Genomic DNA, 27,948 nt, shown 5'->3' with positions numbered 1-27,948 from the left:
AGGGCATGGAGTATTCTGGCATCATTCTTTTGCCCTCTCAGCCCTCTCATAGGGCCTGGACCCACGACCAAATGAGCCATGAGAACGCATGTGCACATATAACACATCACACATTATGTCTTTTATCACAGAGCAGTCAGACAAAAACAGCAGGAGATTAACTCTTAATAGAAACCCTTCCAGCTGAGATTAAATAATTATATCTTGTGACAGAGTTTGGTAATCCTGGCAAAAGAATATTCCAAGGACCATGTGCCAGCCCTGTGTTGTTTTATGAACAGGATGCTCATGGTGTGATTGATACTAGGAGAGGGAAGCTGAGTGACTTCTGAGGTGGGTGATGTTGAGAACTGTAACTTCTGAGGTGAAAAAGGTTTATATTTATGAGCAAAAGTGGTGAGCATTTACTTTCATATCTAAGAAAAACAAGCCACTTCTGTATAAGGACCCAAGGAATGATTACATTTGCAGGCATGAGTGTGGGTCCCAGGCAACTGGAGCTGCTGCAAGGAGGAGTTCTTACTGTGTCCTGGGAGTACTGCAGAGTTCTCCTTAGGGAATGCTCTCCGTGCCCTTCAATATCCACCCCTTCACCTACTATTCCTGACTGATAATTCAATATGTGCCCTGGTGGGAACCAGCCCACATTAAAGTTCACTCTTAAGCCATTATCCACAAGCCCTTGAAAAGAGGTTTTTAAATTCAACCTGCCTCTATGACAGGGGTCAGCCACGTATGACCTGTGGGGCAAACCCTGCCCCCCACCTGTTTTTGTAAATAAAATTTCATCCGAACATGGCCTCACCCATTTGCTTATGTATTTTCTATGGCTATTTTCATGCTACAACAGCAGAGTTGAGTATTTGCAACAGATTATATGGCCCACAATGTCTAACATATTTCCTGATCTTTGTGCATGAGATGGAGAAGATGTCACAGGTTTGTATCTGGGAGAATTGTTTTCCAGCTGTTTTTGTGGCAGAAAGACCCTTACAACTGGCATGGACAGATGTTTTTAAAAATTAGTTTAATACACAAATGAGGAGAAAAAATAGCTTTACTCACAAATGGACTAGTGACCTCCTTCTGAAGCAATCTGGCCCCCAGCCAGCTTTTTAAGAGCTCCTTTGACATCTTTGTTACTCAGGGTATAGATTGTGGGGTTCAGCATGGGGTTGACTACATTGCCAAAGATCTGTACTGGGGTTACCAGCACTTCAATCAAAGATGGCTGGGTATAGATGAGGGCACAGGGTCCAAAGAACTGTGTGAGGTGGGAAACACAGGTGGATGCCACCTTGTGTCTCCCTTCAGCAGCGTGCATCTTTAGGATTGCAGTGGCATTGCAGATGTAGGACGCAAAGAGGAGAAGGATGCAGGTCATGGGCACAAGGTCAATGTTGGTGAAGCTCACTGTCTCGATGATAATGGTGTCACCACAGGTTAGTTTGATGAGAGGGAAGGTGTCACAAAAGAAATAGTCCATTTCATTAGAACCACCAATATGGCAGTTGGAAGGTCAATGTAGTGAGAATTATCACATGAAAGGAGCTAGTAAATCAGGTGCCGGTTACCAGCAGAGCACACACCTGGTGGTTCATGATGATTGTGTAGCACAGTGGGTAGCAGATGGTGGCAAAATGATTGTAGGCCATCACCGTGTAGAGCAGGCACTCAGTGCTGCCTAGGAAGTGGTAAAAAAAAAAAAAAAAAGAGACCTGGCACATGCAACCTCCCAGGGAGATGACTCGGCTCCTCAACAGTAAGTTGGCCAGCATCTTTGAAGTGCTCACAGAAGAGAAACCAATGTCCAACACAGAGAGATTACAAAGAAAGAAATATGTAGGTGTGTGGAGGTGGGAATCAGACATCACAGCTAAGAGGATGAGCAGATTTCCCAGCAGTGTACAGAGGTAGAAGATCACGAACACGACAAATAGCACAGTTTCCTGCCCCTCTGTGTGGATGATGCCCAACAGGATGAACTCTGTAACTAAAGTGTAATTCTTTATCTCCATAGAAGTTCGATGTTATCCTGGGAAGAGGGAAAACGACAACAAGATGATGCTTCAAGGGGCCAAATTTTACTTCTTGCTATCAGTAGATTCATGAGGAAACAGCAATCATAGCTCCTATTAAAGAAAGGATGATGTTTATTGTGACTGTAGGATCAACAGATATTCTCAGAAACAGGTGTGGTCTCGTAGTGAGAACTGGATTCCGGCAACTTGACTGGTAGGAGTAGGTTTTCATTTACTATCATCAGGTAGAGAAGAGGAAATGACAGAGAGTAGAAGTGTTGAGGACTGGGAAAGGCATAGAAAGACAAAAAAATAAAGAAAAAGGAAATAGAGAAAACACGAGGAAAAAGATGGGACACATTTACAGTTTACATATAATTTTCTTTTTTTTTTTTTTTTTTTGAGACGGAGTCTTGCTCTGCCACCCAGGCTGGAGTGCAGTGGCCGGCTCTCAGCTCACTGCAAGCTCCGCCTCCCGGGTTCACGCCATTCTCCTGTCTCAGCCTCCCGAGTAGCTGGGACTACAGGCGCCCGCCTCGTCGCCCGGCTAGTTTTTTGTATTTTTTAGTAGAGACGGGGTTTCACCGTATTAGCCAGGATGGTCTCGATCTCCTGACCTCGTGATCCGCCCGTCTCGGCCTCCCAACAGTTTACATATAATTTTCATAACCATTTTCTAGTTAAGCCTTGACGGAATCCTGTAAGATCAGTGTTGATGTTTTTATTTCATAGTTGATGAAGAAGCCATGATTCATGGAAACTAAATAACTTGTCCAACTTCCCATATACAGTTCATGGCAGATCCCAGATTGGAAACAAAGGACTTCAAATTCATTATACTATAATTGGGAAAGCAGAGAAAAGAGCTATGGAAATGCAGATATGGGGAAAATTAATGTATTTTCTGAACTGAAAATGCCTCAAGGATAACTTAGTTCAATCATTTATTTTTTAAATTTGAGTTTCCTTATACATATTTTTGTCCAATTGGCTTTGAATTACTCCCTGATAATTCTTGTATTAACCCTTGTATTGTCTTTTTCACTGTTGTTGTTCAGCACTCTGGACAGCTATTCAGCCAGGAATGTTACTATTACATTTCAAAGAAACATTGGTAACACTATAATATGAGATTGAACTTTTTTTATTTGTAAAACTATAAGAAGGCTTTCATATTGGTTTCTACTATGCATTGTGGGAAACTCTGTCTCTTTTTTTAAAAAAAAGTCTACAAAAAAACAGGTGATTACATATATCATTTATGACTGACCACTAACTAGTTTCATCATTTTGGTATTCATTCATCACTCAAGCCTACCAAAGCATCTTTATAGATTTTCACTCTATCATCTAATGTAGACCATCATTTTTAGCATGATATTCTTTATGAGGTCTTTTAATAACTACCTGTAAATCTTTGGCTACACAGAAGCATTAATATTTTTATTTCAAAGAAACTGGTAAAACTGTTTAAAATGGGGACAAATTCTCCTTTACTAAAAAAGTTAGGGATATTGTACATACTTTGCCTGATCTGTGTTGGGAAGAGAACTAGACAACCTTTAATGATCATGTCAATTCAACCTAATTTTGGAGTAGGATTTTATTTATCAATGTACAGATGTACACACAATTTTTTTCAGATCTATGTACAAAGTAAGTCACTTAAAAGATAGAATATTTCATAAGGTTCTAGAGAGTTTTTGTGTCACAAGGGGATTAAGAAAGGACAAATTTCGTGACCTACCTAGAGTAAAACATTCACTACTTATTAATCTACCACATGAACTCAGTTGGACTTAATGCTCCAAACAGTTTTACTAACATAGAAAGGGTAAACAATCCTCAAGTGAAAACAGGGGTAATATATGTAACAAATCAGGAACTCAGATTATTAGCTTTTGGTCAATCCATCACACATACACCCTCATGCGATGAGATTTCCTCTTCGTTCCATCAGTGAGTAATAATACTTTTTAAATTTTTATGATAGAATAGACCATAAGGGATCATTTAGAGCACGCCTTTTTTGCTGAGAGGGAATCTCGCTCTGTTGCCCAGGCTGGAGTGCAGTGGTGTTATCTTGATTCCCTGCAACCTCTGCCTCCCGGGTTCAAGTGATTCACCTCCCTCAGCCTAGCAAGTAGCTGGAATTACAGGTGTCCACCACCACACCCAGCTGATGAGCATGCTTTTTGTGATGACATTATTTTGTTTTCTTTTTATTAAAATATTTGGACCAGTAGTATTTATTCTATTGAATCAACACTCTACAAGTTCAAGAGTTTGAGAAATGACGAGAGATTACTAAATTAGAGTTGAAGAATCATAACACAAAATGAGGCAATATTTTTAAAAACTTAGACATTAATCAGAAAAAAACCTCATTCTTATAATGCTAAGCTATTCTCAATAAGTATATATTGATTGTATTCTGTGACCCGAAACTGTGTGAGATGCTGAGATACCAACATTAATCATCTGGCTCTTCTATCAAGACACACAAAGACTAAAGGGAAAATTAAATATAAATAATTAAACAAATATGAAGCAATGTAATAATTGTATCATTAAGGTTATTTTTGTTGTGTATTTATGAAATAATACTTCCTATTGAAGTTTATAAGGAAGTCTTCACAAAGGAAGAAAATGTCCAAGCTATGATTTGTGAAAGGCCACATCTGGGCCGGGCGCGGTGGCTCAAGCCTGTAATCCCAGCACTTTGGGAGGCCGAGACGGGTGGATCACAAGGTCAGGAGATCGAGACCATCCTGGCTAACACGGTGAAACCCCGTCTCTACTAAAAAAATACAAAAAACTAGCCGGGCGAGGTGGCGGGTGCTTGTAGTCCCAGCTACTCGGGAGGCTGAGGCAGGAGAATGGCGTAAACCTGGGAGGTGGAGCTTTCAGTGAGCTGAGATCTGGCCACTGCACTCCAGCCTGGGCGACAGAGCGAGACTCCATCTCAAAAAAAAAAAAAGCCCACGTCTGAAGGAATAAAATTGTTGGCTTTAATTAAGAATGCAAAATGACAGGCTTCATATTTGAAATAAATGATTCAGTAGCAATCAATGCCCCGTATGTTTTACAGGGTCAATAGTCTAGAGCTGGAGAGACAAGAATCTAAACCAACCATCCAGGCAAAAGAAGAAGAAATGATAAATTCACATAGACTTACCAAGTAGAATTGATGTCTCAGTAAATAATGGAAAGGCTACGTGAATAGTAGTGCTATTAAATGATACATGGAATTAAGTGAATTATAGAAAGAATATCTAGTTTTTTTTAAGAGAAATAATAGGATTATTTTTGTGCTATGACCTTGAGAAGGCGTTGTTAGGCCATTCTTGTACTGCTATAAAGAAATACCGGAGACTGGGTAATTTGTTTTAAAAAGAGTTTTAATGGGCTCACGGTTCTATAGGCTGTGCAAGTATGGTGCTGGCCTCTGCTTGGCTTCTGTGGAGGCCACAGCGAGGTTTTACTCATGGTGGAAGGTGAATTGGGAGCAGGCGTGTCACATGGTGAAGACCAGAGCAAAAGAGAGAGGGGAGGTGTCTGATCTCATGAAAACTTACTGTCGCCAGAACAGCACCACGCCAGAGGAATCTTCCCCCATTACCCACATACCTCCAATCAGGCCCCAATTCCAGCACTGGGGATCAAAATTCAACATGAGATCTGGTGGGGACACATATTCAAACTATATAAGAACCTATGCTCCAACTGATTGATGCTGTCTCAAAGGCAGTTGGACACATGACTCTGAAGCTAAAGAGAAGATGTAGGGTTAACCATGTACCTAAACACAGAAAAGTAAATCAGATTACTTCTTGGGTGCACAAGAAGAGCTAAGAGCACTTGAGAAGTATGGGGAGTCCTGAGCCCTTCCTTCACTTCTTCCTCCTCACCATTCCTCATACTATTCTTTGGCTCAGATACAGTTAAAATCAGTGCATTTACATAAACAAATAAGAAGAACTAATATGTATTTTTTCACTCACTGTGAACTAGAAAGACACCTTTCTAAGCTCTTTATATACATTAATTAAATTATCTTAACAATCATCTGTAGTGGATACTATTATAATATTATTCCCAATTTGTAGAAGAATAAATTGAGTCATAGAAGGTTGAGTAACTTGCCCAAGTTTACCAGACTACTATTTACTGGAGCTCAATAAAAATAGAGATCTGGTAATATCTCAGGGTAAGGAAGATTCATCTAGCTACAGTTGGCCGAATTTGATTTTGTTTGGAGGGGGTGGTCTTTTTAGAGCGTCACTCTAGATTCTACCTGTCCTTGAAAGTTGGAGAAAAGCAAGTCTTATAAAGTTGTGTGAATGATATTTCATAGAGTGAGTCAAAATTACTGAATTTTATATAGGGAAGTCTATCAAGATGAGAGTTTACTTCATGTGTGATATTGAAGTTCATTCCAGAAAATGACGCATTGAGCAATGACAGTCATGTGAACGAGCCTACAGGGATGAGAACATTTTAAGTGTGTTAGGATGATGACTCTAAATTTCTTCTTTTTAGTAAGCCCTAAATTCGTGAGAATAAAATGCCAGTCAATGTTTCACAGTCCAGGAGTCCAAATCTTAAGGTTCCAATGGGGAATCCTATGGCACAATTTCTTAACTGAAGACATAACTTTACCATCATGAAATAAAAGAGGGCCGTAGAGAAGTCATATGTATTGGCGCTAACGCGAAATAAATTTTAGGTGATTAAGCCTGAAAGGAAACAGAAAGATTTTCTCACTTAATGTCTCAAATATCAAGTAAAGAAATAGAGGTAAGCAGAAAAGAAATTCGCACGAAGTCATAGACTCAGGATCAAAAATTGGATCCAATATATGATGTATCTTGTGAGTCTAAATCAGTTCAATCTAATACCTTATAATCTTTTCATATTATATTTAACATTTTATGGTGAGTGACCTGCATACAACACACATATTTTTCTAGGGAAATATTCAATAGTATTCTTGTGTTCTTTAATGGATTTACAATCGTCAAAATGTTGAAGAACTACTACTCAACAGACTCAACTAGAAAAGTGATACATTGCATCTATGATTGAGCAGATAGAGCAAAGATTAAAAATTAATTTTTGTTCATTTTGTATGAAGAAACTGTGATGCCAGGCGTGGTGGCACACGCCTATAATCCCAGCATTTTGGGAGGCCGAGGTGGGTGGATCATGATGTCAAAGGATCGAGACCATCCTGGCTAACACGGTGAAACCCCATCTCTACTAAAAATACAAAAAATTAGCATGGTGTAGTGGCAGGCACCTGTAGTCCCAGCTACTTGGGAAGCTGAGGCAGGAGAATCACTTGAACCTGGGGAGTGGAGCTTGCAGTGAGCCAACATGGCGCCACTGCACTCCAGCCTGGCGACAGAGCAAGACTTTGTCTAAAAAACAAACAAACAAACAAAAAACAGTGAAACACTTGGAACTAGCCCACTTAGAACATATGGTGAAAAAAGGAGAATAAAAAAGAGATGCAGAAAGGGCAGAGAAGAAGAAATAGAGGGACGGGAAAATGTAAAAGAAAAGAGTAAGAGAGAGAGAGAAGTTAAGTATATAATAAAAGTATAGGCTTATATTTTTCATGTATATCATGCTCTGGTCCAAGTCAAATAGAGGCTTATTCTCTTTTATTCTTTTGGTACCACTTACGGATGATTTTATGGGTCACCTTACGAAGAAAGAGTTCTACAGACTGACTTGGTCTTGGCACCTAGAATTGTGGTTTTTCTATGCCTTTACCCTTGAGCTAGTCAAGGTGTGTGCAAATAAACCCCTAAACCCATTGATCCTCTGGTCCTTTCTGCAGGCTTTCATGCTTCTCCCAAGAGTGGGTATCAGAGGTTTAAACAGAACTGGCATCACTACAGAGCCTGATCCAATGAGGTCTGTCTTGAGTCCCTAAGGCTTACAGATTGCATCATTGTCTTACTAATTAGTTTGGAAAAACTAATGATTTTCTTTTAACCAGGACATAACCACTTGGTTCATGTCCACCAGATGGTGAAACTTTTACTCAGGACCACTCTGGAAGATCTACGAGGCACCTCAGAGAGCATTCACTTTAACTCAACTGGTAAATTTTACCTGAAAAGCAGAGATAGTCTTCCTTCAAAAATTTTCCTTCCTGACATTTTTAAAACTCGCAGTGATTGATAGCTCCCCAAACCAATGATTGCTGCATGACAACCAGAGCATATGATTTTGAATCATAAGTTCTGGGTTCAGATCTTAATCATGCAATTATTGATGTATAAGAATATATAAGTTACTTAAACTGTCTCAAGGTCACTGAATTTCTTTACCTACAAAATTGAGATTATGATACTCTCACATATATTTTATGAATTTCAACTGAAATATTGTGTGTGCAAACATTTTCTTGAAATATAAATTCTCTGCAAATGTGAAGAATTGACACTAGTTTAATTATTTTTATTTAAGAAGCACTATTAAAAATGGTTGACATCATGTCTTTAAGAGAACTAAACTATCAGAATTTTTAACAAGATTATTGAAATATACTCAACATACCAGAAACACATCCTTTTAAAGTGTAGAATTCAATTATATTTTGTAAATTTACAGTTTTGCAGCAATACCTTAAGCCAGTTTTAGAATATTTCTGTTACTTTGAAAGGATTCTCCATGCTCATCTGAAGTTGCTTCCTGTTCCTACCCTTAGCCCTAGGCACCCACTAATCTACACTCTGTCTCTATTGATTTGTCTTTTCTGGACAGTTCCTATAAACAGAATCATACAATATAAGGCCTTTTGTATCTAATTTATTTAAATTAGCATAATGTTATCAAGATTTTTTTCACATTGTGACATTGATCAGTTCTGCATTCCTTTTTGTAATTCACTAATATTTCACTGTATGAATATACCACATATTTATCATTCATTTATGGACATATGAGTTTGTTCCACTTTTGGCTATTAATAATATTGTTGAGAAAATTTGTGTACAAGTTTTTTTTGTGACCGTATGTCTTCAGTTCTCTTGGGTATACATCCAGAGGCGAAATGCTGGATGTAGACTATTGGCATTTAGATTTCAGTTACACACAGAAGGAAAAAAAATTCATACTGACTTATTCATTTCCTTACATGTATGCTGTTTCAAACACAAAGTTAGATATAAACTCTTGTTTACAACATTTATACAGTAATGAAACAAAAACGAATTAATGCTAAAAAACAAATATAGAACCAATAAAATGCTAATAAAGAACATTAATTTGATCTAACATATTATGTTGTATTTCTGAAACCAAATCATTTATACTGAATTTTATAATAAAATATTTATATTTGTGAGTCTTGTGTTTTACATATCAACTTGATTCTGTAATTCGAAGTATATTTGGCCATCGTTTGAGGCATCTTTCTTACCCTTGTTGTAATCTTAGTTCTTTTAAAAGTGACTTTTTGTGAAACCCCGTCTCTACTAAAAAAATACAAAAAATTAGCCGGGCGAGATGGCGGGCGCCTGTAGTCCCAGCTACTCGGGAGGCTGAGGCGAGAGAATGGCGTAAACCCGGGAGGCGGAGCTTGCAGTGAGCTGAGATCCGGCCACTGCACTCCAGCCTGGGCGACAGAGCGAGACTCCGTCTCAAAAAAAAAAAAAAAAAAAAAAAAAAAAAAAGTGACTTTTTTGATTTATCAGGATAATATTTTTACTAGCTAAATAATGAAATTTTAAAGAAAATAAAATTAAATTTTGAAGGAAAACTATCAATCCAAAATGGTCTTCAAATTATTGTAAAAGAATTATCCAAGGAAGAGTGGTGTTGAACCTCAGTATAACAACTATAACAGGAATAGGTTAATCCCAGAACACGTGGAGATGGCTCTAGATGATCAAATGCCATCACAAGATGTTGTACATATCATCGGAGGGCAAAGGAAGGCCTATCAAAGGAGAAAAGTAGACCCTCCTCCTCACCAATGTTGTGGTGTTGTGTAAGTCCCAGAGCTTAGAATAAACTCTGTGAAGATGAAGATGAGGACAGAAAACTCAAAATTGACTGGGTTTACTTAAAGAGAACTAGATTATTTTTTCTTATCACTTGACAGAAATGAAATCTTGGAATAAAAATGAGCTCAGTTTAAAAAAAAAATCAAAGGAAATTACATTTTTCTATATCTGAGTTTGTAGCACATGAACAATAGTTTATCCATTTTGTATCCTCTCAGTGTGTTTGAAATCTGCTGTGACTCCCCAGGAGGTATGACAGTGACATCAATTCTACTATCACATATATCTGGGTGTGAATCAAGGGCATGAAAATATAATCGCTGGAGCAGAATTTCGAGCAGAAGATGATAGGCCTAGTTAAATTTAATGAACATTGAAAATCATTTGAGCAGCATATTTCACTTGCAACATTTTCACTGACCTTAAAGCTTACTGCTAATTTCACAGGGCTCAGTGAACTAGCTTTGTCTGTTGCTGACTCACTGGGTCCTCTCTCCAAAGGTCTCCATGGAAACCAAAAGCAGAGAGGAAAGGAAAGCACAGGAAAGTAGCCTAACAATTAATTTCGAGCTTGCTGTTTTGTTTTCCTTGGGTCCTGACTATAGAGCTAATGTCTTAGCATGGCTAAGTGAATATTATTTATACCAAATAAATATAAATACATAATACTATAAGTATAAACTCTATAAAATACTATTCTATAATAATAATATAAAATAAAAATAATGTATACTGTATAATAGTACAATAGTATAAATAGATAATATTAAGTATTCTACGTTATTGATTTCTTTAACTAAAGAAAAAATAAATAAGAACTAATTTTGTTTTTCATTTTCTTCTTATTTCTATGCCTTAGTCTCTCCTGGATTTTTCTCTAAAACCAACTGCTGTTCCCAAATTTTCAAATTCTGGAGGCCAATAAAGCTAAATTTGAATGTCACATTTTCCCTCAGGCCAACCTCGATATACCCAGATCAAACTAACCTTTCTCATTTGAACCCACTTCAAATTTTAAATGTATTTTTCTTATGACTGGTAATACATAATTTACTGCATAGTTAATTTTATAAAGACCTCTGTCTGATTCATATTTTTTATAGCGCCTAGCTAAGTATCTTTGTAGAGCCTCAATGAATGTTTGCTACATTAATATATCAGCTAGTTAAAATAAGAGAAAACCTACTTATCCCTCAGGTATCTTGACGAGAAGCAGAATTCCCAATTTAGTGTACTTGTTTATGTGCACACTCATCTAGCTATGTAGATTTTTTTACTCATTTAAAAGAACTGTGTTTTTATTAGTGATCTCTGAGGTCCCTTTTAGTTCAAAAGTTCTGTTTAATAATCATATATAAAAATAAGATATGATTATGGTGCATGTAGGTAAGCTTTTGTTGTGAAGTCTAGTCTAAATGTTTCTCTTTAATTCTATTCACCGTTGGCTTCTGAGTGGCTAGGGACAGCTCTGTAAGTAATAAGACTGGCAGAGGCCTAAGGGCTGGGTACATAAGGATATCATTTACAAGGAGATAGCCAACTCAATATTAAAAATAGTTAATAGACTTTCAGCTCTGCTCAGGCTCTTGTGCTGAACCACTGCAGTAGAAATAAAGACAGGATTAGTGGTAGAAGACATACGGGGCACACAGTGCCTATTCTTGGGGAATTTGCAATGTGTGCAATAGATAAGACAAATACAAAGATAGTTGTAAAACCTTATTCCAAATCAGACAAGGTCAATAGAAGACTTAAATCCTGAATTAGATTTCAATCCTTTTCTTAAAGTAACTTGGATAGCAGAGAACCTCACTTTGTTCTCACTTTTTCTGTGTTATTTTGTGTATGCTGTTAGGTCTTTCTGTGTCCAGTTGTTTTATCATACTTTTTTTTAAAGCTTTACATGACACTCAAGGTCCCATCCACTTCCATCCACTTATAACGACATAAGCATTTATCTTCTATTTTGATAGAGATGGTTTGTTATTGTGGACCCCAAAGGATTTTTCTAATATTTAATTAAAAGCAGCAAATTTCACTCTATTAGTGTATTGTCAAAATTGTTACCTTGATTAATTATATTGTGTATGCATGTGTGTGTGTGTATGTAGTGGTGTTTCTTTGTAGGTATTTAAGGTAATTAAATACTCCCTAATGTCATGAAACTGACTAAGAACATAAAGTGCCTCTAACTTTGGGGCTTCAGAATGGTGGGGAGGCGGTTTGTCATGCGGTGTAATACATCTTCACAGCAAGTACTGACGGAAAAAATTAGCAAGTACCTAATTTAATCTATGAGGACTGTCATGGTTAACAGTCCCTCTTGAAATTCACACTAAGTCTCAAATTGCTTACCCTGGCCCTGCTGCTCAATTTAACTGTGGGGTTTTAATTGAGCTTTTCACCATGTGCTGATCAAAGCCAGCTCTGAGGAATGAAATATGATTGACAGGTTCCACTGATGCTTCTTTGAAGTGAGAAAAGTCCACACTCAGAATATGCAACCACTTAGAGCTTTGACATTTAAAACTCCATATTTTCACTGTTCTTTCTTGTCAATTTCAACCAAGGCTATTTAATTGTATTGCAATTGACAAGTGACATTTTTAACACTAACTCCCACAAGAGAGGTAATGTTGTAGGGAAGCTAGTTTTCTGAGTTTTTTTTTTTTTTGAGGAGGGGGGAAGTTGCTTGTTTGCTTTTTAATGCAGCGATTTAGAAAAAATCGGCCTCACCTTGGAAATGCTGAAAAAACTGATGTGAATGAAATTATCCATGAACATGTGTCTGGAAAGGAGGTTGTACAATAACATGTATGCGTTACACTCATAGTTAGTTTTTCCTTGGAATAACAATTGCAGAGTGAATCCAAGATATAAACACTGTAACAAGCCTTCTTGCATTGACTAATCCTCTTTACCTCATGACATAGCTCACAAATGGAAACCAACAATTAAGGGCAAAATAGCCAAAATCATAATTAGCATAAAAAGCATCTCATGGAAATGAATACCTTTGACATTAATTAACTTAAAAAAATTATTCTCAATGATTACCTTCGAGAGATTCTATAGCTTGATATCAGCGATAACAGAAGTTTTTGTAAATGTGTTTCCTGTCAGGAGCTTTCCATTACACAACTGAAAAAACAGTGACCATTTTCTGAGTTTTAACAAACGATGTTAATAGGAGTGACTATGGAAAGCACTTGCTTTGGCCAATAATACACATCATACATTGTACATGAGAGGCATTGGAGCACAGCTGGGCTTCAAAGTCAGACAAAATGAGGGCTGAAGACTACAGGACATGTGTGTGATTTTGAGCAAGTTGCTCAAGCTCTCGGTCTCATTTTTCTAAACTGTAAAAAGCAGATAATAAAAATAAGTACTTACTTCACAGGGTTATTATAAGACCCAGATGAGATAAGGTTGTAAGGGACTAAGCATAGTGTTCACAGGAGGGTAAATGCTCTATAAATCTTAGTTACCACAACAAAATTTTACATTTTTTGGGGTATTTCAAACATTCCTGATGGTAGCTTTATCTCTTTATCTTGTTCCATTTACACTTACAATTTTAATAAACCTATCAGTTTGCTCATCTAATCTCAGTCCTATTTAATCGAATGTAACCTTTGATCTTGTATTGTTGATTGTGTTAAATTATTTTGATAAATTCTTAATTTCTGGCAGTATTTACCAGTAACAGTTGCCATTTCTCATGTTTCCTGAGGATTTGAGACAAATTGAGAACAGGGTCTTTTTTGCTGCTTTTCTTTTCTTACTAAGTCTTTGTTCACCTATAATTTTTTTGTCTACCTATAATTTGTTAGCATAGCTAAAGGCCAAATATACAATGGGTTGACACAGACTGTGTAATTCCAATAACTATTACTTTTATGGGGTCACATGTTCAAGGGTTCAGCATTTCAGTAACTTCATTTGAAGGAAAAGTAATTCTGAGAACTATAATGGGAAACAGCCTCATCCAATTTTGTTTCAACCCAACACATTGCATAAGTACAAAATAACCTTTAAAGTGAGTATTTGAAATTAAAATGAAAGCTTTATTATATACAATATTCAATACTCGTTATGGTGGTCAACTTGACTGGACATTGAGTGCCCAAATATTTGGTCAAACACTATTCTGGGTGTGTTTGTGAAGACTTTTTTTATGAGATTGACATTTGAATGAGTAAAGCAAATTGCCCTCCCTAACATGGGTGACCCTCATCCAATCAGTTGAAGGCCTGAATAGAACAAAAACACTAAGAAAGACACAACTTTGGTACTTTGACTGATTGACCTGAAACATGGGACTTCTGCCCTCAGGCTAAAACTTACACCATTGTCTCTCCTAGTGCTCAGGCCTTTGGATTCAGACTGAACTTACACAATCAGCTCTGCTGGGCCTCCACTTGCCAACTGCAGATCTTGGGACTTTTCAGCCTTCATAGTCATGTGAACCAATTCCTTATCATCTTGTTTTATATATATTTTTTCTATTGGTTCTCTTTCTTTTACGAAGCCTGACTGGCTTACACGTTAATTTTGTACTACATGCTAAGCTCTGCACTAAGCATTTTGCATGGATAACATAATTGTATCTTCACAATAACCATATGAGTTAAGTACTTTGATCCTCCTTGTAATACATTTGACAAGACTCTACTCCAAGGACTCGTCTAAGGCCACACAAATGATCAGCGACTCTGTGGAAACTTAAAATCAGATCTGTCTGACCACAAAGCCGAGCATATTCTTAAACACTGTCACTAGTATTCTTGAAGAGTTGTTTCCAAAGAAAAAGCTTACAAGTTGAATGCTAATTTTCCTTATTTTTTAATTTTATTTTATCTATTTTAGGTTCAGGGGTACATGTGTAGGTTTGTTATATAGGTACTTTTGCCATGGGGACTTGTACAGATTATTTTGCCACCCAGGTACTAAGCCTAGTACCTGATTGTTGGGGATCAATCAAGCTGGTGGGAAAAATATTAGAGATAGTTATAGCGATAGACACAAATCTTCTTGGAAGGCCGAGAATTTTGCATAACTTCGGTAATAGATCTGACCTAAGGCGACCTGGTCCCTTTACCTTTAGCTAAACAAATTAAAGTAGTAACAAAGGAAGGCAGAGTAGTTTACCTAGCTAGCTTCTTTACTCATGTGATCTAAGACTAACCTTTGATGTATCCTGGGTGCTTACGTGCTTTCCACTAGGGAAGTCCACAATGTCAATACCCTCTAAAGGTGTTGACTCAAGCCTTTGATTATTAATCTTACTGAATAAATGCAAGTCTCACTAGCTGATCAGGCTGAGTTGCAACTGTTTACAGGACTCAGCAGGGAGTCTGTAAGCAGCTTGGACACATTCAGTTGTACTGGCAAAGCAGACTATCTGTGCATCAGTGTACTTCATCCGTTGCTGGGTCAGGGGTCTGCAAGGGACAGGCCCCACCCAACAGCTCATATGGTACCCCCATATGAGCATTGCTGCTACACCAGATGATTACTTTTTCTGATCCTCTCCCTGCTCTGGTCAGCCTCCATCCTCAAATGGGCCTCAATGTCTGTTGTTCTCCTCTTTGTGTCCATGAGTTCTCATCATTTAGCTCCCACTTATAAGTGACGATACTTGTTTTTTTGTTCTTGTGTAAATTTGCTAAGAATAATGGCCTCCAGTTCCATTCATGTTTCTGCAAAAGACATGATCTCATTCTTTTTTTATGGCTGCATCACATTACGTGGTATATATGTGCCACGTTTTCTTTATCCAATCTGTCATTGATAGGCATTTAGGTTGATTCCATGTCTTTGTTATCATAAATAGTGCTGCAATGAACATTCACAAGCATATGTCTTTATGGTAGAAGGAGCATACCTCAAAATAATAAGAGCCATCTATGACAAACCCACTGCCAACATCATACTGAGTGGGCAAAATCTAGGAGATTTCCCTTGAAAATCACCTCAAGGCAAGGATGTCCTCTCTCAACATTCCTATTTAACATGGTATTGGAAGTTCTGGCTTGAGCAATCAGGCAAGAGAAAGAAATAAAGGGCATTCAACTAGAAAGAGAAGTCCAACTATCCCTGTTTGCAGAAAACTTGATTCTATGTCTAGAAAACCTTATAATCTCAGCCCAAAATCTCCTTCAGCTGATAAACAACTTCAGCAAAGTTTTAGGATAAAAAAATCAATGTACAAAAATCGTTAGCATTCCTATACATCAACAATGTCCAAGCTGAGAGCCAAATCAGGAACACAACTCCATTTACAACTGCCGCAAAAAGAGTAAAATACCTAGCAATATAGCTAACCAGGGAGGGGAAAGAGATCTAAAGCATGAATTACAAAACACTGTTCAAAGAAGTCAGAGATGACACAAATGAAAGGAAAAATATTCCATGCTCATATATAGGAAGAATTAATATCATTACAATAACCATACTGCTGAAAGCAATTTACAGATTCAATGTTATTCCTATTAAACTACCAATAACATCTTCACAGAATTAGAGGAAAAGTATTTTAAAATGCATATGGAACCAAAAAAGAGCCTGAATAGCTAAGGCAATCCTTAGCAAAAAGAACACAGCTGGAGGCATCATGTTACCAGACGTCAAACTATACTACAAGGGTACAGTAACCAAAACAGCATGGTACTGCTACAAAAAAAGACACATAAACCAATAGAACAGAATAGAGAGCCCAGAAATAAAGCCACACACTTACAACCGTCTGATCTTTGATAAAGCTGACAAAAACAAGTGATGGGGAAAGGACTCCTTTTTCAATAAATGATGCTGGGATAACTGGCTACCCACATGCAGAAGATTGAAATTGAATCTCTTCCTTGCACCATATACAAAAATCAACTCAAGATGAATTAAAAACTTACATGTAAAACCCAAAATTTTAAAAACCCTGAAAGACAACCTAGACAATACCATTCTGGACATAGACAATACCATTCTTTGCTCATCTACATGAGCAAAGATTTCATGATGAAGCTGTCAAAAGCAATCACAACAAAAGCAAAAACTGACAAATGGGATCTAATTAAGCTAAAGAGCTTCTGCACAGCAAAATATATATATATACAGAGGAAACAGACAACGTACAGAATGGGAGAAATTTTTTGCAAACTATGCATCTGACAAAGGTCTAATATCCAACATCTATAAGGAACTTAAACAGATGTATAAGAAAAAACAAACAACCCCATTAAAAATTGGGCAAAGGACATGAAGAGTTTTCAAAAGAAGATATACATGTAACCAACAAGCATATGAAGAAAAACTCAACATGAATGATCATTAGAGAAATGCAAATCAAAACCACCATGAAATGCCATTTCACACCAGAAAGGCTGTCATTAAAATGTGAAAAAATAATAGATGCTGGCAAGTTTGCTGAGAAAAGGGAACGGTTATACACTGTTGGTGGGAGTACAAATTAGTCTGACCATTGTGGTCAGCAGTGTGGTGATTCCTCAAAGAGCTAAAAACAGAAGTACCATCATTACTGGGTAGATGCCCAAAATAATATAAATCATTTACCATGAACACTGATTTTCTATTACTTTTTATTTTCATTTTTTTACATAAAAAGTTTTCTTTAAAAAAAAACAGAGAAGAGGGGAAGGTAACATACTTATCAGATCTTTATTATATTCAAGATACATTTTTTGATGTTTTAAAAAACTAACTTAATCTTTACAATTAAGCAAAGTAGGTTTAAATATTACTATTTTACCAAATTACAATACAACAACTTAAATTAGCTGAGTAACATGTTAAAATCATAAGTTTATATATGTTAAGATGAAATTCAAATCATGTGTGTCAGATTATGTTACCTCTGTCAGCATAAATATTAGTATTCTTCTCAAAGTACAGCATGAGTCTGTCCCTAGCAGATGTTCAATGACATCTAACAAATATATAGACTGAGGTACTGATCATCAATGAAATGTTTCCACAAACCATTCTTTCATATATTTATTCAACAAATGAAGGTTTGGACAGTTCTGAACTGTGACTACTCATCTGTCTTTTTTTCTTTACCTCTCTGCCCCTAGTTAACTGTTAAAAGTCATTTTGCCAATCTTATTTTGACATAGCGAGATAATGTTTTATGCCATGATATAAAACTGAAACACAGAAAAAAGAAATTATGCCTAAGATGGGAAAATTTTAAAGAAAATGACTTGCTAACTTGGGTGTTGAGGGATGAGTAGAAGTTTGTCCAGCAGAGGAATCAGGGAAGGGCACACCAAGAGGGGACATTAAAATGTATTAAGTCACAGAATCGTGAATGAATCTATTTTAAATGTTTTAGGTCTTCTTAAAATCTGCACAGAATGAGTCATTTCTGCCTTCATTTTGCTTTTCTAAATTATATATACTTTGATTAAATCTTTTTCACATATTATTTTAATTATTTCTGTAGCTATCTCCCATCCTTAGCTATGAGCTTCATAAGAATACGACATACAGATCTTTGTAATTCCAGTGTTTAACATGATACATATTAAACAGAAAATGGTTTATTGAAAGAACAAATCAATGTATGAATAAAAATATGAAGTGGTATATTTAAACAATGACAAGAAAGAGAGCAATGGGATATTGCTGAGTGAACTTATGACTTTGAGGAGACTAAAGACATATGTTGGTTTTGATCATTAATTCTGCAGCTACAGTACTGAATTATTTTAATTCAACCTATAAGCAACAAACAATTATTGAAAATCCAAAAGAAACAGAGTACTATTATGTGGTTTCCATTCTGGAAAGAAACTACTTTAGAATGTGAATAAACTATGACCATAACATTTCTTAGGACCTCTGTCCACGTCTCCTCAGCCCACTCCAGAAGTTACCTTCAGAGATTTTCTTTGTGTGCTAAGGGATCCTCATTTGTTACCTCTACCTGAGGAAAGTCTCTCGCCACAGAATTCTTTTCAGCTTACGTATAAGAAGCAGGCCGGAGCACCTAATTAATGCTCTCAAAAACATCCACCAACTAAAAATACCCCAGCTTCCTTTGCACCCCAGTGGGACAGCTTGGAAGTTGTTATACACTGTATTTCAGAGGTTCCCGTGGGATTAAGCCCCAGTTCACCACAGTGATAAACCATAGGCATGCACTTAGTTGGCTGTTCTTTCCTTTCTCTTTCTCATTCCCTTATCATGCTCTCTGAGATCATCTTCCAAACGAATTGCTTAGGCCCAAACTTTTCCCTCAATGTCTGCTGTTGGACATATCTAAACTAAATAAAATGTTCTGTTTCCTGTATGCCGTAGTAGAAGGAAATTTTGAGGAGAGTTAGGTAATGGTATCTTTGTGTCATATGTATACACATTAATAAGTACAAAAAACTCACCAAAACATGTTAATTTAAAATAAAGGAGTTCTGGGCTGGGTGTGGTGTCTGACACCTATAATCCCAGCACTTTGGGAGGGTAAGGTGAGAGGATCGTTGGAGCCCAAGGGTTTGAGACCAGCCTCGCCAACATGGCGAAACTCTGTCTCTACAAAAACTACAAAAATTGGCTGGGCGTGGTGGCTTATGCTGGAGGTCCCAGCTACACAGCAGGCTGAGAATCACTTGAGCCCAGGAGGTAGAGGCTGCAGTGAGCTGTGACTGCACCACTGCACTCCAGCCTGGGACACAGAGCCAGACCCAGTCTCAAGATAGAAACAGAAACAAAAAAAGTTCTTCTATTTTGGAAATGTATACTTATTTACTTACGGATAAAACAGTAGCAAATATATGTTTATATATTCATACAATGAGACACTACGCTTTGGAAATAATGAGTTAATTTCAGACATATGCAATACATAATTATGTTAAGTGAAATAAGTCAGGCACAGAAAGACAAATACTCATAGTCTCACTCATATATGGGAGCTAAAGTAATTAAGTTCATAGAAGCAGAGGGTAAAATTGTGGTTGTCAGAAGCTTGGAAGGGGAAGGGAAAATGGAGGATAAGAAAAGGTTGGTTGATCGATACAAAGTTACAGCTAGATGGAGGAAGAAGTTCTAGTGTTCTATAGCACTATAGGGTAAATATGGTTAAAAATAATTTACTATATAGTTTCAAAAAGCTAGAAGAGAGGATTTTGAACGTTCACAACACAAAGAAATGATAAATGTTTGAGGCGATGGATATGCTAATCACACTGATTGGATCATTACACGTTGTGTACACATATTGAAAATCACTCTGTATCCCATAAATGTAAAATTATTATGTGTCAACTAAAAATAAAAGGGGAGGAAATTGAAATATATATGTAATAGTTAAGTGAAAAAAGACAATTTCAGTAGAATTATGTTAATAATTAAGTTCAAAACTTTGCAAAGAAGGGTTACAAACACAGGTGTTTAGGGACACAAACATAGCAGGTGAAATGCAAATAATATCAAGGGAATAATAAACACAAAACTTGAGAGAATGATAACTTCTAGAGAGAAAGAAGAATGTGTGATCAGGCCAAGGTCTACAGAGAATTTCCAAGGCACTAGCATTACTCTTTTTTTTATACTAGGTAATGGGATGTACGTGTTCATTGTATCATTGTATCACAGTTCCTTATATTTTACATATTTTTCATGAGTATTATTTTCTAAATGTTTAATATTTAATAAAAACTTTTTTAAAACAGACATCCAACAGGACAATAAAGAATGGCTTTTTAATGGCATCATTATTATAGCTTATTAGCAAAACAGTAATTAAAATAATATTTTTAAACAGAATGTAAAATAAAGGAATGATATAGAGTAGGGTCGATTGTTTCTCACCAGTGTAGCACTCCAACAATAACAGGTATTATTGCCCCTCTCACCCTAAGTGAACTAATACAACATATAATGTAATAATGCTATTCTCTTAGCTTGACTAATTATTTTTGCAAAGGTGGAGTCAATATCCTTGACCAAAAGTAATTGCCAATTGAGTGACTGAAAACATTATTTCTGACTGGTTATTCATTCATTTCAATCAATTTGATTTAGAGCAAACCAGCAAGGGCCGGGAGAGGGCAGGAAATAAACAGAACAGGTCCTAGACCCTGTGAATGCTCCTTTGAAAACCCCTCTTTACAATCCTCCCCTGCCATGTCAGTGGCCATCACCTTAGCTTCACTTTTAGTGTCCACATCATAGGTTTTCATTTTGGATGCCCCCATCATAGTTTTGCGCTCTTGGGACTACAGGTAAAACAAAACAACCTAAGTGAAACTCAGAACAGACATCAGTTTTGTAAAAACTTAGAATAGAGCAAAAAGGAACAGTGACTGGAGAACACAGGAGTGTCTTGCAAAAAGAAAACAAAATGGGGGGAGAACAAAGAAGCCTTTAAAGAAACTAGAATCCACTTGGCATCAGGTCTTGGATGCACCTCTTAGACCATGCTTCAACCCATTGTCTCAGGAAAGGCTGTGCTGGAGCCTGTTCTGCTCAAAACATCCTCTGATCCTCCGCTTCAATATTCTTGTTCTTCTTTGGCCTCCCTGGTCTTGACACTTGATTTTTTTGTCTTGCTTTGCCCCTGTGGGTTAAATATTCTTCTAGATTGTCTACCTGGTTTGAGGTTTTCCCTTTGACAGTTTTTCTCAAGTTCTTCTTACACTACCCCTTAGATTATAGAACACAGAAAAATATCAGCTCACCCTCACACCCAACTTGGGCCTGCACACCTGCAGGTTGGGGCTGGCATCCTGGGCTACTGCTTAGGTGGAAAGAGAACTCAGACACTACCTGAAGACTTAAGAACAGCATCTCTCAGAACCACTTGGATGAGCAGAAAAGTCATCTTATTTAAGGAGAAAGGGATATAGTTTTTTTGTTCAAGACATCAAATCCAGTGAACAAAGAACTGAGCTGGAGAAGAACTCTGAAAACAAAAGGCACACTAAATTTTATTTTTCCTGCAAAGGCATTTGGTCATAAATGGCAAACAGTTAAGTGATACCTGCCCAAATAATCATCTCTCACTGCTCTCCCCTCACATATAAAGACTGAGAAGTATGTTGCCTCTCCCTGGAAAAGACTCCTCAGCCATTCTTAATATTGAAAAAACAACATAACATTTTCAATCTTCAACACCTTTGCTGTAAGGTCCTTTCTTCAAATGAGGAAAACGTACTCCAGATTTTCTGCTATATTGTACATCTTGATCATAGTTTAATGATGGGATGTTCTAGTTAGTTGTATATCTGTTTGTTTCTCCAGCAGACTCTCATTTCAGTGCAGCTGGGTTCATATCTTTTTCACTTTGTATTCCTCACCCTTGCACAGAGTTATTCATCAAACAACATCTGAATGAGTGAAAATCTGAAAAGGAATCAGATCCCATCTTTTATCTTTACAAATTCATCTGTTTTTACTGACTATGCTGCTACAACCAGAAAACTGAGGCATGGGAAGGGTTCTTCAGAGTGGACTCAAAGAGGCTTGAGAAGGGCGTGCGATTTGGAATAAATTTGAAATAATTTGAGATGTATTTCTAGCTTCCCTTTTAGGTTCTTCTTTACTGGAAAACAAGGGGGAAACAGCACTGAAGGAGGTTTTTAGGAGTTTGAGTAGTGACCAGGCAAACGTTTGTCTCCCTTCCAGGAGCTGTGCAGGCTTAACCACTGGCTGGAGGCACGGACACAGTGTTGCTCATTTGTTCTGGTCCTTTCTTGCCTGCTCTCTAATTCTAAGAAATGCAGGTGGGGAAAAAGCACTGGTCTCTGCTTCTGCCCTCTCCTCTTCCATCATCCTCTTTACAGCCCTGTTAGAGCAAAGTTCACAGCAACATATTTCCGCAGTATGATAGGATTCTCAATGAATTCAGTTATGAAAACAATAGCTCACTTCTCATTCTTAGCATATTTCAGCCAAAAAATAAAGAAATGTAAGAAGGGGGACCAAAATCGAACCCTTTTAGTCAACAGAGAAGGCAAAGACACCAAACAACAACATCTTGTACCCAGCATTGCCTCTTCGTTGTACTGAGCAAGACTTTCTTTTTTTTTTTTTTTTTTCTTTCGAGATGGGGTCTCACTGAGTCACCCAGGCTGGAGTGCAGTGGCGCAATCTTGGCTCACTGCAACCACTGTCTCCTGGGTTCAAGGGATTCTCCTGTCTCATCCTCCTGAGCAGCTGGGGCTACAGGCACCCGCCATCATGACCGGCTAATTTTTGTATTTAAGTGGAGATGGGGTTTCACTATGTTGGCCAGGCTGGTCTTGAACTCATGACCTAAGGTGATCCACCCACCTCGGCCTCCCAAAGTGCTAGGATTACAGATGTGAGACACTGCGCCCTACCCAAAGCCAGACTTTCTAACGTGGGATCACAGCACAGTTGCCCTTGTTTGGATTCCCCTACCTATCTTCTCATCTCACTCACATGCTGCATCTTCACAGCCAGGGCCTGTTTCCAGGTTTAAGCCCGGCAGGCAGGGTTTGGAAGTGATACAGCACACTAGTATCTCTGCTTTACCCACAGGAGACTGCCTTGGGTCCCAGCCAGGCTGTTAGTCCACAGATATACCCGACGATTCCAAAGAGACAGCGACCATCGAGAAGGAGCCATGATGACGATGGCGGTTTTGTTGAAAAGAAAAGGGGGAAATGTGGGGAAAAGAAAGAGAGATCAGACTGTTACTGTGTCTATATAGAAAGAAGTAGACATAAGAGACTCCATTTTGTTCTGTATCTGAGATGCTGTTAATCTGTAACCCTACCCCCAACCCTGTCCTTGCAAGAGACATGTGCTGTGGTGACTCAAGGTTTAAGGGATTTGGGGCTGTGCAGGGTGTGCTTTGTTAAACAAGTGCCTGAAGGCAGCTTGCTTGTGAAAAGTCATCACCATTCTCTTAATCTCAAGTACCCGGGGACACACACACTGCAGAAGGTCACAGGGACCTCTGCCTAGGAAAGCTAGGTATTGTCCAAGGTTTCTCCCCTTGTGATAGTCTGAAATATGGCCTCGTGGGACGGGAAAGACCTAATCGTCCCCCAGCCTGACACCTGTGAAGGGTCTGTGCTGAGGAGGACTAGTATAAGAGGAAAGAAGGCCTCTTGGCAGTTGAGATAGAGAAAAGCATCTGTCTCCTGCCCGTCCCTGGACAATGGAATATCTGGGTATAAAACCCAATAATATGTTCTATTTACTGAGAAAGGAGAAAACAGCCTTAGGGCTGAAGGTGGGACATGCTAGTAGCAATGCTGCTCTTTATGCACTAAAAAGGTTTATGGAGATGTTTTCATATGCATATCAAGGCACAACACTTTTCCTTAAACTTATTCATGTCACAGAGATCTTTATTCATATGTCTTACTGCTGACCTTCTCCTTGCAATGATCCTATTATCCTGCCACTTCCCGTTTTCTAAGATGGTACAGATAATGATCAACAAATACTGAGGGAACTCAGAGACCGGTGCTGGCGCGGGTTCTCTGTATGCTGAGCGCTGGTCCCCGGGGCCCACTTTTTCTTTCTCTATACTTTGTCTCTGTGTCTCATTTCTTTTCTCAAGTCTCTCCTTCCACCTAACGAGAAATGCCCACAGGTGTGGAGGGGCAGGTCACCCCTTCAGGATCACAGCACAGTTGCCCTTATTTGGATTCCCCTACCTACCTTTGCATCTCACTCACATGCTGCATCTTCACAGCCAGGGCCTGTTTCCAGGTCTAAGCCCGGCAGGCAGGGTTTGGAAGTGATACAGCACACTAGTATCTCTGCTTTACCCATAGGAGACTGCCTCAGGTCCCAACCAGAAGCCTTTCTCTTTATACAACTTCCTTATGGTTCAGAAGTCACAGGATTCTATTTAAATCAATTGGGATGCACCACCACCACCAAAAACAACAGCAAAAGAAACCCCACTTTTTCTTTTCTTTCTTTTTTTTTGAGAGAGTGATTTTTTAAATTGAGGTATAATTTACATAACAAAAAATGAATTATTTTAAAATGAACAAATCAGCGAAATTGTGTACATTCACATTCATATTGTACATAGCACGTTCACAGAGTTGTGCAATCATCACCTCTACCTAATTCCAAAACATTTTCATCACCCCACAATCAAACTAAAAAAAAAAAAAAATCAATTTCCTCTGTTTTAATGGATTTACCTGCTCTGGATATTTAATAGGAATGGAATCATACAATATGTGACCTATTGTGTCTGGCTTTTTTTTCCACTGAGCATTAGCTTTTCAAGTTCATCCATATTGTAGGAGACATTCCTCATTCCTTTTGGACTGAATAACATTTTTAACAACTTGTAGATGAATAAAAATAAGGGCTTATCCAATGCAGGCATTTGAGGATATAGTCACTGCAGTCAAGATGAATAAATGTCACAGTGGGAGGGAAATGAAGAGGAGGAGGGGATGTAGGAGGATGAAGAAAATACAGATTGAGAAGCAGAAGCTCCAGGCTGTTCTGCCTGCTGAGAAGAGTTTCTCTCTCTTTCTCTCTCACTGTCTCTCTCTCTTTCTCTCTCAGTATGATTTCCTCAAGAGAGCACAGGCCCCAGAGTCACAAAACCAGCTCTAGAGTCCTCATTCTGCCATTCACTCCTTACATGTCCCTGGACAAGTTACTTTGAGTGTTAGTCTCCACATTGTAAAATGGAAATAATAATACCTATGCCCTCAATTTCAAAAATATTTGTGAGAACCAAATAAAAATTGTTATAAGCTATGAAGTGTGGCTGAAGTGGTAGTTACTTATTTCTCTCTACAACTACTCAGGAAGGAAGCCCAGCTGATGTAGGACCCTCCTTAGTGATGATTTCACCTCCTTATTCCTGAGACTGTAGATTAAGGGGTTCAGCATGGGGGTGACCAGGTTATTCAGAATCTGAACAGTTGCATCCAACCAGGGGCTGGGGGTTGGTCTCAGGTAAATGAGGACCACTGGCATATAAAAAAGCAGGATGGCAGTGAAGTGGGCACTGCAGGTGGAGAAGGCATGGCGTCGGCCCTCGGCAGAGTGGATCTGCAGGATGGAGAAGATGATGCGACTATAAGAGGTGAGGACGAGAAGGAAACAGCTGAGGGGCATGAGGCCCACACTGATGAACCCCACCATCTCCAGGGCGGAAGTATCTGCACAAGCCAGCTTCAGCATGACTGGGATATCACAGAAATAATAGTCCACCTCGTTGGGGCCACAGTAAGGCAATTGGAAGGTGAGAGTGGTCAGAAAGGTGGCCTGAATGCAGCCAAAGAATGAGGTCCCCATGGCTAGGATGACGCACGCTCTGTGGCTCATGATTATGATGTAGCGTAGAGGGTGACAAATGGCAACAAAGCGGTCGTAGGCCATCACCGTGTACAGGAAACACTCAGTGCAGCCCAGGAAATGGTAGAAGAAGAGCTGGGATGCACAGCCTGCATAGGAGATGGCTCGGCTATTCCCTGAAAGATAGCACATCTTAGGGGAACTCACAGAAGGGAAAAATATGTCAAAAATAGACAGCTTGCACAGGAAGAAGTACATGGGCGTGTGAAGCCGAGTGGAGGAGACAATAGCCAGCAAGATGAGCAGGTTCCCCATAAGGGTGAAGATGTAGAAGGACAAAAACACGACCAAGAGCACAGTCTCCAGACCCTCTGTGTGCGGGATGCCCAGCAGGATGAATTCGGACACCACCGAGAGATTCCTCATGACTGTAAAAACATCTAACCTTGAAAAGGTACCCAAGACACTGAAGTCTAAATACCAATGTTAAGTTCTCAAGCTTTTTGCTGATGAGTGCTTTGGCTATGTTTTTAACAAGGAACAACCTGTCTTCTTAGGAAAGGCAAGAGAGAGATCCATGTAAAAAAAATGTCAGATAGTAAGGAAATGCCTATTTTAGAGTCAGTCTCTTCAACTCATAGAAGGAATGCTTTGTAAAGGCAGATGGTTGTCTTCTACAGGATGAGAAGTTTAGAGGCATATTTAAAACACTTCAACTTAAGTTAGAAGCCTATGTACCATGGATTTATTCTTTTTGAGCATATTTACTATTTGAACTCTTGTGATGTCTTTACATAAGAAACTTCCACTATCCATTGTCCTCTGCAACGTAACAGAAAAATAATTATGTTAGAAACTGGAAAACTTAATATGAATCCTGGCCTTTCCATTTATTAGCTATACTTGTTAAAACAATTTACGTGACATCTTTCATAGACTTAGTTTCATCATCTGCCAAATGGAAATCATACTTATTATAACATCGGTAACACAAATATCCTAGTATTAAAGTTTATGAAGTATCTGCTAAAATGTCTGGCAAAACTATGAACCCTAATGAAAAGTTTTTTCCTTTCTTCCATAAGTTATTGAGGTACAGGTAGTTTTTAGTTACGTAAGTATGTGATTTAGTGGTGATTTGTGAGATTTTGGTGCACCCATGACCTGAGCAGTACACACTGCACCATATTTGTAGTATTTTACCCCTCGCCCCCCTCCCACTCTTCCCCCAAGTCCAAAAAGTCCATTGTATCATTCTTATGCCTTTGCATCTTCATAGCTTAGTTCCCTTTATTTTATATATCTTAAACTTAATTCTTAAGTACCTTCCTTTAATGTTTGTATCCTGTAATTATTTGCAAAAAATATTTTATTAAATCACATCATTGAATAGATTTCAGATTACATACCCTTCAGACTACATCTTTCTAGATTTGAAAGGTCAAAGATCTCCAACTCTAATAAGAGATGCTGTTCTGGTTCTTCTGTTTCTAAGCCGACTTAAGATGACTGAAATATTGAGAAGCAGTATCAGCAAGGAAAGCATCAAATTCATGTTCCCGTAATGAAGTAAGAAATACAGTGATCCATGTAAAGAAAGAAAAAGAACAGCACTAATGAGGTAGGTTACA

The 27,948-nt window shown here is 38.1% G+C and overlaps 2 protein-coding genes and 1 long non-coding RNA gene across 3 annotated transcripts; all 3 read right to left on the bottom strand.

Annotated features, from left to right (window-relative positions):
- Positions 1-1,072: 1,072 nt before the first annotated feature.
- Positions 1,073-2,018, bottom strand: LOC117081380 (putative olfactory receptor 10D4). Its single transcript, XM_033207198.1, is given in 2 exon segments — positions 1,073-1,498; positions 1,500-2,018. Coding segments are annotated over 2 exon segments (945 nt in total).
- A 403-nt stretch (positions 2,019-2,421) lies between these two features.
- LOC117081016 lies at positions 2,422-24,832 on the bottom strand. The gene is made up of 3 exons (XR_004436056.1): positions 24,380-24,832; positions 6,319-6,323; positions 2,422-2,439 (listed from the first exon to the last, which is right to left on the bottom strand). It is a non-coding gene; the product is annotated as an uncharacterized LOC117081016 (long non-coding RNA).
- Positions 24,833-25,203: 371 nt separating this feature from the next.
- On the bottom strand, positions 25,204-26,830 carry LOC117080696 (olfactory receptor 149-like). Its single transcript, XM_033205914.1, has one exon. It carries the CDS (start codon positions 26,741-26,743, stop codon positions 25,817-25,819), a length of 927 nt encoding a protein of 308 aa, XP_033061805.1. The 5' UTR covers positions 26,744-26,830; the 3' UTR covers positions 25,204-25,816.
- Positions 26,831-27,948: the final 1,118 nt, after the last annotated feature.

This window comes from Trachypithecus francoisi, unplaced genomic scaffold, assembly GCF_009764315.1.
Source record: "Trachypithecus francoisi isolate TF-2019V2 unplaced genomic scaffold, Tfra_2.0 Lachesis_group8, whole genome shotgun sequence".
Classification (NCBI taxonomy): Eukaryota; Metazoa; Chordata; class Mammalia; order Primates; family Cercopithecidae; genus Trachypithecus; species Trachypithecus francoisi.
The sequence above is the reverse complement of the archived record's forward strand: the minus strand, read 5'-3'. Positions and strand labels throughout refer to the sequence as shown.

Coding starts and splice junctions, on each gene's coding strand:
- LOC117080696 (XM_033205914.1), bottom strand. CDS start 26,743: ATGAGGAATCTCTCGGTGGTGTCCGAATTCATCCTGCTGGGCATCCCG.